Consider the following 20,770-nt stretch of genomic DNA (forward strand, 5'->3'; position numbering starts at 1 on the left):
GCAGTGATATCTGTAGTGGTGTCACCTCTCTCATCTAAAGGGTTATATTTCAAAGAAATTTGAGTATCAAGACAAAAACCTTATATGCTTACCATGAAGTTCCCATTTCTAGTATTGAAATATTCCTTTCTGTGTATAGATCTATATTCTAATCAGGTATCCTGTTCCTTCTGCTTAAAAGACATCATTTTACATTCCTTGTAGTTTGGGTGAGCTCATAATGAATTCCTTTAGCTTCTGTATGAACAGAAATGACTTTGTTTCTCTCCTATTTTTGAAAGATAGGTTCTATGAACATAGAATTCTAGATTACAGATTTTTGTTTTCTTTCAGTACTTTAAACATGCTGCTCCACTTGTCTTCTCAGTTGCATCACCTCACTTTAAATTTTTCCTTTTTTCACTAGTTTTGGACAGTTTGGTCATGATATGCATTGGTGTAGTTTTCATGTTTCTTGTGCTTTAGGGTTTGTTTTTGGTTTTGTTTTTAGCTTTTCAGATATGTTTATAGCTTTATTCAAATTTGGAAGTTTCTACCACTATTCCTTAAAAAATAATTTTTTTGATTTTGCATGTCTTTCTTTTCCAGTTACTGGATCTATTAGGTGGCTTAAAGTTTTCCTAGAGCACAAATGATGGTCTGTCCTGATGATCTGGTTTGTTTTTGTTTTTTTCTTTTCACTCCTTTCTTCCTGAGTTTCATTTTGGACAGTCTCAATTTCTATGCCTCCAAGTTTTCCAATATTTTTCTTCTAACACGTCTAATATGCTGATAATCCTATCCAGTGTACTTTTTAATTTTATGTATTGTAATTTACATCTCTGGAAACTTTACTTGGGTCATTTTTATATCTTTTATATCTTTCCTGTTCATACTTAAATTTTTGAACATATGAAATACAGGTTATACACTTAATGTCCTTGTCTGCTATTTCTAACATCTATGTCAGATCAGGATCAGTTATTTTTTTCACTGTCACGTGCATTTTCCTACCTCTTTGATAATTCTTTGTCAGCTGTCAAAATTCATGTCAGCTGAATTTTACTTTGTTGGATGATGGATATTTTTGTCTTTCTATAAATATTTTTGAGCTTTGCTCTTAATACACAGCTAGGACACTTGGAAATAGTTTGATCCTTTTTGGTCTCTCTTTAAGATATGTTTTGTAAAACCAAAGAAATGCTTGGTATAGGGTCAATTATTCCCCCTTACTAAAGCAGGATTCTTCTTTATACTCTACCCAGTGTCCCACGATTTCGGAGATCTTCCAGTCTGACTGGTAAGAGCAGGTGATATGCCTGTTCTTCCGTGAGTGTTGGGCACTGTGGATCTTTCCCGGCCTCAGGTGGTTTCCTCCATGGTATGTGCTGATAGGTGCACAAGTGAACACCTGATAAGGATGCTCTTCGTTCCTTTCTTTCCTTCTCTCTCCAGCTCTTTTCCTCATTACTCTGGATGTTTCCGTCAACATTCTCCTTTCCTGTAATGTGGGTGACAGAAAACAAATGTTTTCTCTCTCTCAAAGGTCAATCTTTGTGACTTGAGGTTCACTGTTTTGAAATATTATTTCATGTATTTTGTCTGTGTCTTGATTGTTTCAGGAAGGAGGGAAAATCTGGCCTCTGTTATTCAGTCTCGGCTGGAAGTAGAAGTCATGCCCTTTTATTTTACCTAGTTTTCTACTTTAAAAACATTTAAAATTTTCAATGAACAAATTCATCAGTCTCTACCTTAATGTCTTTGTCTTTGGCATCATACTTAGAAACATGGCAGTTTTTGAAGTATACAAAAAATATTTACCTGTATTTTTCCAAAGACTTTGTCTTATTTTTATATACATTTGCATAGCTTATTAACATGGAACCCACATTCTAGATAATTTGGAAAATATCTAAAATGGAAGGGAAAACAACTCTAATTACATAAACAAAAGAAATATACATATTAACATATTTCCTGTCATGCATTTTTCTGTGCCTTTGTTTTAGCTGTAATCCTAGTGTGTCGGTCATTTGGTGTGTTCATCCAGTATATTATATCATCAGTATTTACCATGCTGCTGCATAATCTTCAAAATTGCATTTTAATGACTGAATTATGTTTCATCAAATGATTATATTGTAGTTATACTTCCTTTACCTACATTGTTAAACATTTTAGTTATTTCTTAAATAGAACCTAAAATATAATTATCAGGCAGGACGTATTTAGGGAACCTCAGCTTTGCCTACTTGCACATTTCCCTGACACCATGAGGGCAGGGAGATGGGTACAATTCACTCTCAATGTGTCACATTACTCCCTCTCCAAGCCCATACCTGAGCAGTCAGTAAAATCCTGTGTCTATGAGAAAGGAATAAAACTTTAATTCCTAATAGTTCACTCCGTTTCTTATTACTCATATAAATAAAGACTTTTTATTTAAAAAATAAAGCTTGTAATTTATGTTTTTGTATATTTTCACATGGCATCTCAGTTCTTTCCTAATTATTACTTGTCTTGGTTAATTTTAGGACAGCTGTTATTCAAGTCAACGACATCATCATGCAGAGTTCATTTTCAGTACCACCAAAAGATCAAGGTAAGATAAGCTATGCCAGGGAAAATGGTAATGTGTGTGTTGTAAGGAGTTTTAATTGATACGTTTAATGTCACTGCCTACTACCCAAAGGGTGACTTATTTCTGGAACTAAGAACAAAAATTCTAATTGTATATGAAAGTTTATTTATTTTGGTAAATTACTTGAGTGTCTATGGAACCATGCTTTATAAATGACACTTCTCCTTTCCTGGAGACTGATTTCCAGTCCTAAATATTCATTGGAAGGACCTATGTTGAAGCTGAAACTCCAATACTTTGGCCACCTGATGTCAAAAACTGACTCATTGGAAAAGACCCTGATGCTTGGGACAATTGAAGGCAGGAGGAAAAGGGGACGACAGAGGATGAGATGGTTGGATGGTATCACCGACTCAATGGACATGAGTTTGAGTAAGCTCTCGGAGTTGGTGATGGACAGGGAAGCCTGGCATGCTGCAGTCCAATGGGGTTGCAAAGATTCAGACATGATTGAGTGACTGAACTGAACTGAACCCCTTTTCTGAGAGCAGGGTCATCTCATTCCACACAAAATTCGCAGAGCCCAGGCCATCAGCCAGCAGCTAACTGGTGTTAGTAGATGTTAAATGAGGTTGCATAGTATTGGCTTAAAAAAAGAAAACTTTAGTATTTTTAAAAAGTATTTTTAAAATATTTATTTATTTATGGCCGCACTGGGTCTTTGTTGCTATGTGTGGGCTTTCTCTAGTTGCAGCAAGTGGAGGCTACTCTGTAGTTGTGGTGCCGAGCTTCTCATTGTGGTAGCTTCTCTTGTTGTGGAGCATGGCCTCTAGGGCAAGGGATCAGTAGTTGTGACCCACAGGCTTAGTTGCTCTGTAGTGTGTGTGATCTTCCCAGACCAGGGATCTAACTCATGTCCCCTACATTGGCAGGTGGATTCTTAACCATTGGACCACCAGGGAAGCCCCAGAGTATTGGCTTTACCGAAGCAGAATGACATGTGTTCTAGTGAGAAAGATGTATACAAGTATATATACATATATATTCATGCACACATGTGCAAACATAACATACATATACAGAGAGGGTATTTTCTTATTCATTTTTGACCTAGTTTTTCCTATATACCCATTTTAAAAAAGAAATGTAAAAGAAACAAATTCCCCTCCATATGATTTTTTTAAATGAAAATCATGATTTCTTAACAAGAGCTCCTGGACCTTTTAGAAAAGCAGTTTATGGGTACAGATAATCATTTTTGAGTAAAGAGTAATTTAATTTTCCTCAGCATGCAGAACAAACAAAGCCTAATCTTTAAGAGGAATTCAAGTCTTTCCCTGGACAGAAGAGAAGTTTTGATACGTGTGTGAGAAAAAAAAAAACAAAACTGCCTTTAAATGATTCAGAATTGGGCTTTGCTTGTAGAAGATGTGGGCTTCCCTGGTGGCTCAGCGGTAAGGAATCCACCATGCAGGAGATGCAGGTTCAATCTCTGGGTCAGGAAGATCCCCTAGAGAAGGAAGTGGCAACCCACTCCAGTATTCTTGCCTGGGAAATCCCATGGATGAGAAGCCTGGCAGGCTGCAGTCCATGGAGTCACAAAGAGTCAGACATGACTGAAGCAACTACACAGAAACAACAGTGGAAGGTGTAACTGTTAGTGCATGGAAGGAATTTGCTTTAAAGAATCCTTAACTGGAGAAAACATTCTCTGCCAAAGTGGAAGGTAGTGTCATAGCTATAAAGAGCGTGGGATGTTTGAAAATCATGTCTGCCCCTGAATTGCATAACCTCAGGTACATCACTTGACCTTAACTTTCTCATCTATAAATCTATAAAATGAAGATAGTAAGTCCTACCCTCTAGGTGATGTGGAGATGAAAAGAGATAATATATGTAAATCACCCCAGACATTGCTCGCTGTAGAGCAGGCCCTTATGAGATGATGCCGGCTCTTGTTCTTAATGGTGGTTATTAATATCCAAGTGCCCTCCGCCTGTAAAGGCTGATGCAGTGAGATGGGCAGAGCTCCCTCCTGCTTGGGGTGGGTGCCTTGTAGCCTTCAGAGGCCAAGCGTGACCCTGAATTAAATTTAATATATGAATGCTTAAAGCTATTTCAGGCTTCCCCGGTGGCTCGGCGATAAACAATCGGCCTGCAGTGCAGGAGCCGCAGAAGATGCAGGTTCGAGCCCTGGGTCAGGAAGATCACCTTGAGAAGGGCATGGCAGCCCACTCCAGTATTCTTGCCTGGAGAATCCCATGGACAGAGGAGCCTGGTAGGCTACAATCCATGGGGGATGCAAAAAATCGGACATGACCGAGCGACCTAGCACATATGCATGAAAAGCCATTTCAATCCAAAGTAGGCAGAAATTAGAATTTGTATCATGAGAAATTATATAATTAATTAAAATAAATAAATATAAACTGATTATATTGGTCAGAAAAAATAGTATCATACATATGAGGCCTAAGAATTGCCCACTTATTCTTGAATTTACTCATTTATCAAATGTTTTCTGTATGTCCTAGATTGCTATTAATATTGTTTAACAAAGAAAAATTGCAGATTTTTAAATTATGGTTTTGTTTATATTTCTTTCATCAAATATAATTACTTATGGAACATGAGAAGTTTGCTGAGCATATTTCATTTATTAATTAAATGCTGAGTGATTTATGTCTGTCTATAAAGTATGGTACTTTTGAATTTCAGACTTGTAAGCATGTGTGGATGCAAACACAACATGCACTAATGTATGAAATTCAAGTAGGACATCACAGCAGAGTTGTGGGGCTTAAGAAAACCCATGGCATCATTTACTATCTTCTAACAAAATTTCTTACAATGGAAGCAGATTTAATGATCACATAAAGTGGAGAGTGAAAAAGTTGGCTTAAAGCTCAACATTCAGAAAACGAAGATCATGGCATCTGGTCCCATCACTTCCTGGGAAATAGATGGGGAAACAGTGGAAACAGTGTCAGACTTTATTTTTCTGGGCTCCAAAATCACTGCAGATGGTGACTGCAGCCATGAAATTAAAAGACGCTTACTCCTTGGAAGGAAAGTTATGACCAACCTAGATAGCATATTGAAAAGCAGAGACATTACTTTGCCAACAAAGGGTTCGTCTAGTCAAGGCTATGGTTTTTCCTGTGGTCATGTATGGATGTGAGAGTTGGACTGTGAAGAAGGCTGAGCACTGAAGAATTGATGCTTTTGAACTGTGGTGTTGGAGAAGACTCTTGAGAGTCCCTTGGACTGCAAGGAGATCCAGTCAGTCCATTCTGAAGGAGATCAGCCCTGGGATTTCTTTGGAAGGAATGATGCTAAAGCTGAAACTCCGGTACTTTGGCCACCTCATGCGAAGAGTTGACTCATTGGAAAAGACTCTGATGCTGGGAGGGATTGGGGGCAAGAGGAGAAGGGGACGACAGAGGATGAGATGGCTGGATGGCATCACTGACTCGATGGACGTGAGTCTGAGTGAACTCCAGGAGTTGGTGATGGACAGGGAGGCCTGGCATGCTGCAATTCATGGGGTCGCAAAGAGTCGGACACGACTGAGCGACTGATCTGATCTGATTCAATCTGAAGACAGTACTTACCAGGAACTATGCCAGATGCTATGAAGAATCCAAAGATAAATCAGACAGAAGACTGTGCTATTATAAAACACAAAATCCTCGTAGAACAGCAGACATGTATATAATCAAACAGAATAAAGCATGACAAATGCTGCGCTAGACCTGAATATGGTATACCTGGAGAACAGTTGATTGAGCCAGAAGTTTGAGGCTGGTCAGGAAACATGACCAGACGTGGCATTTGCTCAGGACATGAGCACAAGTATAGAAGACAGAGAATGGGGGTTAGGGGGTCAAGGGACATGGATTAAAGCTGGGAGAGAACTAGATGAAACTCATTAGAAATTCCAGTGCCTTCTATTTAAATGTTTCCTGATTTTGGATAAAGAATTTTAACATTGTAATATCACTCAGATAGTTTGTACTATGTTAAAAGCTTTCCCCTATTATAATAGTGTTGATATTATCCCTTTCTGTGTGAAAATATTATTTACAGAATCTCTAGAAGTTCATCAAATGTATTTTGTTACAATTTTCTATCTTTTCATATTTTCAGGTTTTGGAGATGTATGGTTTTCCCAAAGCTTTCTTTTTTTGTTTGACATTTTCAAATGAGGAACTAATAATGTAAGGACATGTATTTTGTGTTGGAACACAGCAAACTGTAGCAAGTGATTAACCATGTTTCTAGGGTGGGGAGGAGGAAAATTACATGCTAAGGCCAGCTACAGTGGTAACCTATACTGTAACTTTGTTGAAGGAAAACACCACTGGGATTGAAAATGCAAATGGATTTGTTATTTGTTATACAAGGAAACATACAAATGAGCAACCTTGCCAAATGTTCCTTTTAGAGGGACAGTTTATGTTTTTTGTGTGCCTGGAAGACGTTGACTGTGGTTTGCCAATTAAGCATGAGTGTTAAGTCCCCATACAGTTAATTAAAACAAGTCCCATTCTTCATTGGTCAGGAAAGAGTCTTAGGTCCAGGGGAGGGCTGTTTTGCTGGAGTCATTCAGAACTCGGAAGACTTTTGCCAGTTTCACCATTCAGTCTTGCTGTTTCGTAGGCAAGACGATTGTGAGTAGAAAGGTCTTACAGAAATCTTCTAACACTTTTCTCAGCTCTGTCATAACATTTATATTGTTTAAACATAGTTATCAAATTGTGTGTGCTGTTTTTATTCAGTAAGAGTAAGAATAAATGGAGCTGGGAAAATGGCAGATGCTTTGAGGCAAGATGTAGTGGGTCTTAATGACCCCCTTTGGAAACATTGCAGTTAGCTGAACATGCTCTGTACAACTCCTACTAATTTTCAAAACCTGTGCATTATTTAACTGTGAAGCCATAACCATTACTGTCTTATCATGTGAATTCAGATTTAAAGCTGGTAAAAAGAAAAAAAAAACACCTTGGATTTTCTGATTCAATAAACTACTATAAAAAATAAATATATCACAGCCTAAAAATATATTCTTATGTCTTACAGACATAAAAATATGTACTTACACCTCACAGAAGTAATAGCATTTCAACTAAAGGATTATTTGGGATAGCTAGTTAATAATATATATATATATATATATATATATATATATATATTTTTTTTTTTTTTTAAGTTTAGGAAAATAATCTTACTTATTTTAGACTCTTAATATCAGGGGTGTGTGTGTGTTCAGTTGCTCAGTTAGTTCCTTTATAAGCTTCTTCATGAATTTTCTGTCTTTGGTGAGCTTTAAAGCATTCTTGCATATAGTGGTTTCTCAAATGTATATTAAATTTTGTTTAAAAGTGCTTTAAACTCTCATTTTTTCAAAAAAATCTTATTGCCTAGATGCTATGAAAACACTGTAATCTGTTTTTTAGTGAAACACCAAGCTGAAGTTCTCAAGTCTATGTGTTTATTTAACAAATATTTTATTGCCTTTGGAGAGGCAAGGAGCAAAGAGGGAACAGGAAACCAAAGTAAGATCCACTCTCTTATAGCTCAGATTCAGTGAATAAAACTGGGCTGTCTTTCCAAGAATTTTACTGTTTATGAGGATTCAAAGCCTTTGACTGTGTGGATCACAATAAACTGAGGAAAATTTTGAAAGAGATGGAAATACCAGACCAGCTGACCTGCCTCTTGAGAAACCTATATGCAAGTCAGGAAGCAACAGTTAGAACTGGACATGGAACAACAGACTGGTTCCAAATAGGAAAAGGAGTACGTCAAGGCTGTATATTGTCACCCTGCTTACTTAACTTATATGCAGAGTACATCATGAGAAATGCTGGACTGGAGGAAGCACAAGCTGGAATCAAGATTACCGGGAGAAATATCAATAACCTCAGATATGCAGATGACATCACCCTTATGGCAGAAAGTGAAGAAGAATTGAAGAGCCTCTTGATGAAAGTGAAAGAGGAGAGTGAAAACGTTGGCTTAAAGCTCAACATTCAGAAAACGAAGATCATGGCATCTGGTCCCATCACTTCATGGGAAATAGATGGAGAAACAGTGGAAACAGTGTCAGACTTAATTTTTGTGGGCTCCAAAATCACTGCAGATGGTGATGGCAGCCATGAAATTAAAAGACGCTTACTCCTTGGAAGGAACCTGGATAGCATATTCAAAAGCAGACACATTACTTTGCCAACAAAGATCCGTCTAGTCAAGGCTATGGGTTTTCCAGTGGTCGTGTACAGATGTGAGAGTTGGACTGTGAAGAAAGCTGAGTGCGGAAGAATTGATGCTTTTGAACTGTGGTGTTGGAGAAGACTCTTGAGAGTCCCTTGGACTGCAAGGAGATCCAACCAGTCCATCCTAAAGGAAATCAGTCCTGGGTGTTCCTTGGAAGGACTGATACTGAAGCTGAAACTCCAGTATTTTGGCCACCTCATGTGAAGAGTTGACTCATTGGAAAAGACTCTGATGCTGGGAGGGATTGAGGGCAGGAGGAAAAGGGGACAACAGAGGATGAGATGTCTGGATGGCATCACTGACTCCATGGACATGAGTTTGGGTAAACTCTGGGAGTTGGTGATGGACAGGGAGGCCTGGCGTGCTGCAATTCATGGGGTCGCAAAGAGTTGGACAGGACTGAGCGACTGAACTGAACTGAACCTGAAAATGGTTTGTTGTCTTGTTCTCTAATCACAGTTTCATTCTTTGAACATAGTATTGGAACTGTTTCCTAAGCTCCTCTCCTGGTTTTTCTTCTCTCCTCCCCTCTCTTCTCAGTCTGGGGAAAGAACACCAAGCTAAGAACTGAACTCTGGTTCTTCTGCCCTTTTTTCTGGGCTCTTTGCTGTGCTATGCTATGCTCACTCAGTTGCATCTTACTCTTTGCGACCCCATGGACTGTAGCCTCCCAGGCTCCTCTGTGGAATTTTCCAGGGATCAAACCCACATCTCTTGCATCTCTTGCATCAGCAGGTGAATTCTTTACCACAGTGCCACCTGGGAAGCCTCTGGGCTCTTGTAATCTTGGCTAAATCAGTGAGCCTCAGTTCATTCTTCTTTCAAATAGGGATAATAATTCTTGCCCTGAAATAGTCAAATGAGATAAGATACCATTGATACTGTTGATTCTCATCATTCACAGTAGTTACATTGTGTAAGGTCACAGGAACACTGAATTAACTAATACTATACCATGGCTCCCAGGGGAAATGCAGGGTTAGGTTCCTGTGAGTCTCTGGTCACCATACAACATTTTCTCATCTATCAATATAGAACCTGCTTTTATGTATGTTTCTGTTCAAAGACACCTCGCTGAATATATCTTGTTGATTCCTTGACATGAATTGACCTCACAGAGACAGCATTATAACTCATGCCTGAACAACACTTATCTGACACATGTATTTTCTCCATTAGGTGCATCAGACTCTTCTAATCTGTAGGGATACCAGACAGCATATCAGCACTATTCTCAAAAACTATTTTAGACAGTGAAATCTCTAACAATGGGGAGAAAATACCAAAAAAATGTGGCACTAAGTAGACAGAAAAAAAAGAACACTTGTTTATACCATGGGAGCTGAGGCAAGGCAAAGTGTCCACCACCACTGGGAATGTGACTCAGATTTGGAGATTATAAATAAATTTTAGCAAGCAGGTAAATTCACGAATAACAGAATCTGCAAATGAGGATCCGCTGTGTAGGAATGCCTTTTGTAAACTCTTAGAGCACAATATAAATCTCAGAATAAGTTGCAGAATAAAACTTCTTTTGGAACTCACATATTATAACTTTGTGCAGTGTTGATATTATCAATGTGAAGTTAATCAAGTAATAATATGTTATTTGAGAGCAGCTACAAGTTCTTAGCCCAGTAAAGCTACAAAAACAGCTCTTACTGTGAACTCTGTCTCTTCAGTGCTCACATTTAGTGCACAGTAGCGATGAGAACCACTGTAATTTGATGCTTTGTGTTTAGTGGTTAACGTGGCTTTGTGACCTCATTATGGGGAAGGGGAGGGAACATTCCCTATGTTTTACCAAAATATTATGTTTCTAAATATGTGACATTCATATGGAAGTATTTTGATCTTAACTAGCAGTGTAAACGCTGTTCTTGGCCTTTTGGTACCATTTTATGTTGCAGACCAAGTACAAATTGACATTTTCAAGCTGGTTTTGGTTAACTCCTTAGTGTTGCAAATTGGAACTTTCCAATGTAATAACTTCTGCAAAATACCGCTGTGAGTATTAGTATGTTATGCTGTTGACAGAAGTACAAATGGAAAACACACACATACCTATGGAAGTTTCCTCATAGGACAAAATGGAAATGACTTGGGTGGCCTAAGCCTTATCAGGCAGACCTCATACTGGGAGCTATTTTCCTAGTTGAGATAAAATACTAGAGTCAGGAATATTCTTCTTAGTAAATTTGGATTAGGACTGTTTTCATCATTGGAAATCGCCAGACTTCCTGTGCTTCAAACACAGACTACCATCAGAGTACCCGCTCAGGCCTGGGCCAGCGTCACTGCAGCCACTTGGCAGCGGAGTCTTTCGGAAACTCCAATTAACCATGTAAATATATTTCATAGCATCACCTCTCACTTTGTCAGGACCCCCGCTGCCTTTCTATCATTAACATAAATGCAGGTGCAAATAGCATTTATGTACTTTGATAGGAAGCAGTTGGAAACATCTCACCGTGGGGCCCAACACTTTTGAGATTGTGTACATCTGTTCCAATAATGTATGCAGCCCCAGTGACACGAACACAAGGATGCGAACATCTGCCCCCGAGACCGTTTGCCATATAGCAGATGCTAATGTCTTTATTTATGCAGATGGCTGGCGTGACGAGCCGAGCAGGGATAAAAGGGAAGAAGTTTGACAGCAGTATTTCGATGTTATGAAGCCAGGAATATAGGTTAGGCATTTTATGTTTGTAAAAGTCTACTACTAATAAATGGGGAAAAAGTGGAAACAGTGACAGATTTTATTTTCTTGGGCTCCAAAATCATTGTGGATGGTGACTGCAGTCATGAAATTAAAAGATGCTTGCTCTTTGGAAGAAAAACTATGACAAACCTAGACAGTATATTAAAAAACAGAGACATACTTTGCTGACAAAGGTCCATACTGTCAAAGCTATGGTTTTTCCAGTAGTCATGTATGGATATGAGAGTTGGACCATAAAGAAGGCTAAGCACCAAAGAATTGATGCTTTTGAACTGTGGTGCTGGAGAAGACTCCTAAGAGTCTTGGACAATAGGGAAATCAAATCAGTCAGTCCTAAAGAAAATCAACCCTGAATATTCATTGGAAGGACTGATGTTGAAGCCGAAGCTCCAATATTTCGGCCACCTGATGCAAAGAGCCAACTCATTAGAAAAGACCCCGATGCTGGGAAAGATTGAAGGCAGGAGAAGAAGGGGGTGACAGAGGATGAGATGGTTGGATGGCATCACAGACTCAATGGACATGAGTTTGAGCAAACTGGGAGATGGTGAAGGACAGCGAAGCCTGGCGTGCTGCAGTCTGTGGGGTTGCAAATAGTCTGACACAACTTAGTGACTAAACAACTACTACTAATAGGAATAGAAATTCATAAATCTTGTCATGCTTTGAGTAGAGTAAACATATTGTTGTTTCTTTAAATTAATTCACATCAAAACCCTAAAAACATTTATAGAAATTCCAGCACTTAAATCAGAAGCAGCAATTAATGATTATTTTTGTCTTGATAAAGTAACTTTAAATGGTTTTGGATGCCTTTTGCTAAGAGTACTGAAAAAATTGTGCTCTTAAAAAAAAAAAAAGATTACAGTACTACTAAGAGAATCTTGTGATGATAGTTCTTAAAATTGGAGAAAAAAATAAAAATGTCATTAGTTTAAATATATTGAGTTGGCCAAAAAGTTCATTTGGGTTTTTCCATAAGAGGTTACAGAAAAACCCAAACAATCTGTTGGCCAACCCAATAATTTATAAGATATTTCATGAATATAAATTCAAATTGAATACAATAAAATTTGAAGTATTACATATTTTTAATACTTTGGTCAATCAAAAATTTTTTATTTAAGCTGTATTCTAATATTTCCAACTAATGACATTTAACTGTAATTTATATTTTTATTAAAGTAAATTACCAAAAAGTTTATTTTTACAACTCTCCTAAGGATCTGCTTTACAGATTCTCACACAGGAAAAAGGTGAAGGAAAAACCTGTCAACCAAAAATGAGACATTTCCAGATTTTATTTTCTATTCTCATTCATATACACACAAAAGAAATCACAGAATCTTCAAAGATCTGTAATATCAGATTTTATCTAGTTAGCAGTTCTCAAATATTTTAATTTCAGGCCCCTTTACACACTTAAAAACTACTGAATATTTGTTTATGTCAGTTGTATCAATTGGGATTTACCGTTTTTGAGATTATAAACTGAAAAAATATGTATTTGTGGATTCACTTTCAAATAACAATAATCTGGGCTTCCCTGGTGGTCCAGTGATTGAGTCTGCCTTGCAATGCAGGGGACACCGGTTTGATCCTTGATCTGGGAAGATCCCACGTGCCATGGAGCAGCTAAGCTCACACACCACAACTACTGACCCTGTGCTTCAGAGCCTGAGAACTGCAGCTACTGAAGCCTGCGTGTGCAGAGCCTGTGCTCCTCAACAAGAGAAGCCTCGGAAGTGAGAAGCTCCCGCTCACCACAACTAGATAAAACCCTCAAGCAGCAGCGAAGACCCAGCACAGCCAAAAATAACTAATAATAATAAAATAACAACAGTCATCTCACTACAGCTTAACATATTTTGTGTAATTGGCTATATTTTCCAAAGCAAAAGAATTAGAAGACTTACCACTGATTTACATTTTTTGCAAATCTTTAAAGTCTGGCTTCATTGAAAATCATAAGAGTCTCTGACTCTTTTCTGGTCCTGTAGCCAATATGTTGTGATAGATTGTTTATATTGGAGTGTTTGAAGAAAATCTAGCTTACAGTAACTGGAAAGCGGGTATATTAATGGCCTTCTCAGATAATTGTGGATATTTTTCTTTGCTACTAGCCCAAAACATGCCAGGTAACTGTAACAGAGCTTAAACAAGTCAAGTAAGGTAACAGCTTACAGTGTAGCTGTAATGTGAAATTGAAACTGTATTGTATTGTATTCTTGTATTCTATTACATTTTGGTCTGTCTGACACTTGAATCTTTTGCTCATTCATGCAATGTTTATTAGAGAGCATTAGAACTTCCCTGGTGGTCAAGTGGTTAAGAATCTGCCTTGTACTGTCAGGGGGCACTGGTTCAATCCCTGGTCCAGGAAGATTCCACATGCCAAGGGTCAGCTAAGCCCATGCACCACAACTACTGAGCCTGAGCTCTAGAGCCTGCAACTCGCAACTACTAAAGCCCTTGTACCGACAGCCTGTGCTCGGCAACAAGAGAAACCACTGTGATAAGCCCATGCTTCACAAGTAGCCCCCACTTGCCACAACTAGAGAAAGCCCTCACAGCAGCAAAGAACCAACACAGTCAAAAATAAATAAATAAAATTAGAAAAAGAAAACATTAGTTCACTGAATTACGCAGGTGTTCTATATATGCCATTTTATACAGTATTTTGGAAATCTTATCTGTTAAAATAAACACCAGTCTTGTCTAGAGAAGGCAATGGCACCCCACTCCAGTACTGTTGCCTGGAAAATCCCATGGACGGAGGAGCCTGGTGGGCTGCAGTCCATGGGATCACTAAGAGTCAAACACGACTGAGCGACTTCACTTTCACTTTTCACTTTCATGTATTGGAGAAGGAAATGGCAACCCACTCCAGTGTTCTTGGCTGGAGAATCCCAGGAACGGGGGAGCCTGGTGGGCTGCCGTCTTTGGGGTCGCACAGAGTCGGACACGACTGAAGCAACTTAGCAGCAGCAGCAGTCTCATCTAAAAACCTACTAAGTATAGGAAAGCTTCAGGCTCTTGGGGATGCCTTCAAGTTTTCCAAAATTCTAATGCTGCTCGAAAGAATAATTTTTATTCTTGACCATGAGTACAGCCAGATGTTTTCTCTTGTAATGACAAGCTTCACTCATCCACTTTTGAGAAAATGTCTGCCCAGTACCCAGCACTGAACATGATCTCTCAACATATGTCTGTCAGATGTTCTTTCAAGTAAGGATGGTTATTCCAATGAAGAGCAGCTAGTTCAGCTTCAAACCATCCACGAGCATTTTTCCTCAGGGCTACCACCATGCCTCTGTGCCACGGAAGTCATGTCCTCATGCAGGATTTTATAAAGGCATATAAGCTCAAGGTCTAACAAAACTAAATTTTCGTCCTGCTTTTTTGTTGTTCTGCTGAGGGAGCCTGGTGGCAAAGAATGCGGCTGTTTGGACAGTTTGCTGTCACGTCCTGAGTTCATCAGTTTTACAGTTACATCCTCTGTCCCATCAATGCATTGTGTGCAGAGGTCAGCAGTGGGGAAAAGGCAAGTGACATCTTATTACGAGCAGGAAAAGAGAGTGGGGAAAGCCTCCCGGGTCAGCAGACTGTACTTTGAGAAACAGTGCTCTAGAGAAATTCCCGCTTGATAAAAGGAGGATATTCAGGCCCGTAAGGATTAGGATTTCACGCAGGCTCATCCCAGCAGTGAGTGAAAGAGCCAAAGCCAGACCTCTGCTCACATCTGCACATGTAATCAACTTGTCTCCCCTGAAAAGGTCCCCACCACCAACAACCAAAAAAAGAAGATTCTAGTTCTATCAAGTTTACTAAAGGTATAGGACTTACCACATGAGGAATGTGGAAGTTCTTTCAGCATTTTCAGACATTTTCATTCAGTTATAATATTCTTCAATGACCTCAATTTTGGAAGCAGATGGAATAGAATTTGAAAAAAATCTGGAAAACTTAAAATTCTATCTGAAATTATAAATAATATTCTATCTGAAATTATAAAAAGTAATTAATGACTTTTTCCTTTCATTTTTGCGCATCATAAAAAAAAAAAAAGAACCTCATGTCAGTACCTAAAAGTGTTATTAAATAGACTGTGTAATTAATGATTTTTAAAAGTTTCACTTTGGTGTAAACCTAGGCTATTTGTTCACCAGAAGCTCTGTTAAAGAAGGCCACCATGGAGTTTGGGATTGACACATACACACCACTATGTATAAAATAGATAACCAACAAGGACCATATAGCACAGGGGACTCTGCTCAGCACTCTGTAATGGCCTATATGACAGAAGAATCTAAAAGTGAGTGGATATATGTATAACTGACTCATTTTGCTATATGGAAACTAACACAGCATTGTAAATAAACTATATGTCAATGAAAATTTTTAAAAAGAAAATAATATAAAAGAAGAAGGCCACCACCCTAGAAGAAGCCTGGCATTCAAGCACATTGTGAAGGAACTCTTTCTGTGTAAATTTCCTTAAAAGTCTTAAATTTCCTGTAAATTTTCAGCAACCATGCTGTTAGAAAAGGAAGCTCTTTGTCTCTCCTGATGGTTACATTCTCTGATTGGAAAAAGTTGAAAAGACTAACTGTCTCAACATAGAGATGGATGGTGTGGCACTCACAGTCATTGGAGGAGACTGACATATTAACAGAGTCATCGGCAAACCCCTTCATACATTCAGTGTGTTGAAATGGAAGGAGAGCAGCTCTGGGGCCAGACAGACCTGGGTTCAAACCCATCTCTCCCCTGCCAGCTTGTGACTTGCCAGAAAGATTAAGTGTCTGCATCTGTGATCCAGAATACTATGATCAAGAGCTAGTGGAAGATGAAGTCAGATTGTACCTTGAGTACCGAATCTGACCCATGATGGAGGGACATTTTAGTCCTTCACTAGGGGGCTTATGGTTTAGGGTAAGGGAAGACGCCTGTTGATAAGTAGAAACAGGGAACATATTATATACTCTACCTGTGGTAAGAGTTCTCAGGAAGAAAAGAAAGGAGATAGGGCAGTAGCTTGAAAGGGAGAGACAGCCCAAGGATTATTTACAGTTGTTGATTTTGTTTGTATAGTTTTGTATCCAGCAAAAGCACAGGAGAAAGCAACACAGTGTAGCTAAGAGCTATCAGGTCACTCATCTAGTAAATAACACATTGTATGATGGCCATGTACCAGACAGGAACTGGGGGCCAAGGTCCTGACAGTGAGCTTACCTTGTAGGAGGAGGAGACAATCTCATTATAAAAATAAGTGCTGTGAAGGACAATTAAAGCAGAGAAAGAAAAGAGCTGTGTGTGTGGCTGAGCACTGCCTTTAGATGGGATGACCAGGGGAAGCCTCCTGATTTCAGGGATCTCACTGATGGTGTAGAAGCCCTGAGGCCACAGAGGGGCCTGGAGACACGTGTGGGTACAGCACAGCATTGGGAACACCCCATTTCCTGATTCAGTTCAGTTCAGTCGCTCAGTCATGTCCGACTCTTTGCAACCCCACAAACCACAGCACACCAGGCCTCCCTGTCCATCACCAACTCCCAGAGTTTACCCAAACTCATGTCCATTAAGTCAGTGATGCCATCTAACCATCTCATCCTCTATCGTCCCCTTCTCCTCCTGCCTTCAATCTTTCCCAACATCAGGGTCTTTTCAAATGAGTCAGCTCTTCACATCAGGTGACCATTTCCTGATATTAAGGCATATATCATTTCATCTATCATGTTGCAGGACTTCAGATGAATGGTGCATATTTAGAGCAATAGAGATGCTTGCTCCTGACCCCCTACCCCAGAGAAGGTAGACTTATTTGTGTTGTATCATTAAAGAGGGGAGTGTAAAAATAGGAAAAAGAGACAGTGATCTCTCTGTTCCCCACAAGGTCTCAGACACTTTAAGCTGCTATAACAAAGAACCATGGTCAGAGTGGCCTCTAAACAGCAGAAATTTATTTCTCAAGTTCTGGAGGCTAGAAGTTCAAGATCAGGTTCTAAATAGTGAGAGCCCCCTTCTGGGTAGCAGACTGCCATCATCTCATGTATCCTAACATAGCAGAAAAAGAGGAAGAGAAATCTCTGGAGTCCCTTTTATAAGGCATTAATCCCATTCACGAGGGCTCCACCTTCATGACCTACTCATCTCCTAAAGGCCCCATCTCCTAATACCCTTACACTGAAGGTTAGAATTTCAACATGTGAATTTGGTGGGGGCGGGTAGCGGGGGTGGGGGGGAATGAGTCACCAATATTCATTTCATTGCAAGGTCAATGCCACAATCACTGACAAGGGAGAGAGATGGGGATAGGGTGGGGTGGGGCAGAGGGGTGAGGCTTCAGAAAGGCAACAGGGAACAACCTGGCTGGTCCCAGTGAAGAACTGAAGGAAGTCTGTTAGGATAAGAAACAGACTGTGGAATTGGTCTGCAGTCCGAGACTGGAAACCTTGCATTTATGATGTTGTCCAGTGTTCACAATGGCTCGGTTTCTCTGGCTCCAGGCAGTAGGTAGTGGGAGCAGAAAGTACAGGGGGGGACCAGTCAGGGTAAGCACTGTGGAAAGACACCCATGGCATTCTGGGAGTATCCGTGGATGATCAGGCATGAAACCTGATCTGGACCGGGAGTATCTACCTAAGCACACAAACCTACAGAGTCTCAGGGAAAAGAGAGCAGGTGGGTTGTGTCATCATTTCATCCCCTCAGGGGAAATGAGTTAACTCTTACACGTTCCTAACCTGGAGATGAGAGTAAATGTTTCCGTCAGCCAGCTCTCTAGCTGTATCCAGAGAACAAGAAAGATACTGATAGAGGAGAAGCTGGGCAGACTTCAAAAGAAAAGGAACCCAGATTGGTTCTATAGCTTTCAAACTCTGATGCCTTCATTTTTATTCTTTATTTTTTTAGTGATTCAGGTCAGCATTAGCTGAACCTCAGAATCTGTACAGTATATGTGAGTTAGCCCACACAGAGCCAGGCTGGTCAACCTCATAGAAACAGTTCCCCGCATACCCAGGATCTCAGTGCCAGCAGTGTCTGGCACTTCATTTTCTTTCCAGAGTCAGTATCACAGGTGGTCTCTCTGTGTTAAGGCAAGATGTGCCTTGATTGAAGAAATGAGAAACCATCAAGACTTACTAATAAGCAGGAGTTTCAGGGGATAATTATCAACATAACTTAGAAATACATGGTGCTGTACATTTGGACTTAAAATCATGAACTATTTGACATATAGAAAAACTTGCATTAAAAAAAAATGTCCTAAAACTTTGTGAGTCAAAGATAAATCAGAAGTGAAGATAGAACATCTATAAAACTCTGCCATAAAGCAGGGGAACCATTATTTCATTTTTTAAAAAATGCAGTTTGTACATTCTTTAAAAAGGTCTGTTCTATATACATACACCAAATCTACTTTTGTAGTAATGGTATAAAGATAAGAATATCCTTGTGGTTCCAGCCCCTTGCTTTTAACTATACTGCAGTTGAAACATTGTGATCTTCACCACTTCAGTTTCATAACCAGGATGTTTTGACCAAAGTCAAGCATAGTCTGCACACACCCTAGTTTGTTCCAACTGTCTGCATGTTCTGATGTTGAAACCCTGTTCTTTCTGTTTATCCCACTAAGGAAAAGGTTTTCTTCACCAACTGTCATCCCAGATAGTAACTGTTCCAACTGATACTGAAATACAAGATGTAAATAGAAGGGGCCCGTTTTTAACTTGTTGGTGGAAGATTTCTTGCCCTGAGATACTAACTCACGAAAGCTCTCTTGCAGGAGATGTCTCCCTGCTCCCCAGCCCTGTGGAGAAACTGCTGACTCAGAAGATGCTGGAATCTCCTGGAAAGACAACCTGTACAGGTATATTTGTTTCTGGGAGTTTGGACTTCAGATGAAATGATGTGCTGCTTTTACCTTGATGAACTTCAGTGAGCAATGCCTTCTCAGGTTCAACTGCCTATTTACAATTCTAGTAATATTAACAATGAAAAGAATAGTGGGGAAATGGGCTTATCAAGTATCTCACAAGTTGCCTTTGCCCTGCTCTGTGTCCCCCAGTGATCATTAGCTCTTAGTTAAATTCTGATGCTGCTCAGTCATTTTTAGATTTGGGTAAAGATACCAAATCGACTGCTTTATAATAGTGAATGAAATCTTGCGAACGCTACAGGTTTTTTTGCGAAAAAGAGAAATAACTTCATCTTTCTCAAAGCATTAAAAATAAGACTATCTCACAGAGTTTTCAACTGTTTCTCATCAGAGGCACTTGAAATTCATAATAGTTCCCCCTAGAAATAAGGACTGATAAAGGGGGCTTGATTAAAATGAAGGGGAAAGTCACTGAAATCAAGCATTATTAAACCGTATTTTAAATGATAGAGCTTTTAAAATTTTCTTTTTATTTGGGACATTAATTATATGACTTGAAAAGAATAATTACCTGCTTGAATTTAACAAAAACCACATTGTGTAACATTTTTTCTCACGTTAATATTTTAGGTAATTGGCTTTTAAACCTGTTCATAAAGAATGCTTGTTTTCTCCGACTTTGTGATATATTTACATATCTAATTTGTTCGATTTTATGGGCTGTAGTTCCTCTTTGGGTGCCAAATTTTTCTTTCTATACACAAGCTATCTTAAACATATTTCTTAATGATTTCTCCAGCAAAATACTGAAATTCACAAGTGCTTTCAAACTTTGGTTGCCCTGCCCACACCCTCGACCACTCACATTGTTTTCTCCCCCAAAATGAAAAACTGCATGTCCGTCGCCCTCACCCTTCTCCCAAGATGTAACCAGAGTTCCTAGTCCCTGTCCCTCACAGGACCCCTGAGACCTGGGCTTACCCCACACCCTGAAGGTCTACCAGAGGAGGTGCTTTCTTCCCCGCTAAGCTGGAAAACAAGAGCAATTAGTATCAATAGTCAGTATAAACAAAAGCAGAGGAGAGTGGCCCCAGAAAACTGGTCTTTGCAATGCACATCTGTTCACTCCTATTCACTAAATACTGTTAATCTGATTAGCACTTTGTCAACTGCATGCAAAAATGGGGTTGGGTGGGGGAGCAGAACAGGCAGGGAAAAGAGAGCCTGGTATGCTGGATCAGATGAAGCTGCCAGAGTGGGTGGCCCCAGAGAGGCAAGAAAGAAATGCTTTACAGGTTTACTGGGAGAATCATTCACAAGGAAT

At 39.4% G+C, this 20,770-nt stretch overlaps 1 protein-coding gene across 22 annotated transcripts in view; it reads left to right on the forward strand.

Moving 5' to 3' along the window:
- Positions 1-20,770, forward strand: part of ZNF438 (zinc finger protein 438) — a 191,102-nt gene that overhangs the window by 157,311 nt on the left and 13,021 nt on the right. For 14 of the 22 annotated variants that reach the window (XM_055543992.1, XM_055543999.1, XM_055543995.1 and 11 more), the window contains 2 exons: positions 2,514-2,581; positions 19,354-19,437. In XM_055543992.1, coding sequence (XP_055399967.1) covers positions 2,514-2,581; positions 19,354-19,437 — 152 coding nt within the window. The other 8 variants (XR_008701503.1, XR_008701497.1, XR_008701507.1 and 5 more) reach the window with 5 other exon arrangements.

The sequence above is a fragment of the Bubalus kerabau genome, chromosome 13, assembly GCF_029407905.1.
Source record: "Bubalus kerabau isolate K-KA32 ecotype Philippines breed swamp buffalo chromosome 13, PCC_UOA_SB_1v2, whole genome shotgun sequence".
In the NCBI taxonomy this organism is placed as follows: domain Eukaryota; kingdom Metazoa; phylum Chordata; class Mammalia; order Artiodactyla; family Bovidae; genus Bubalus; species Bubalus kerabau.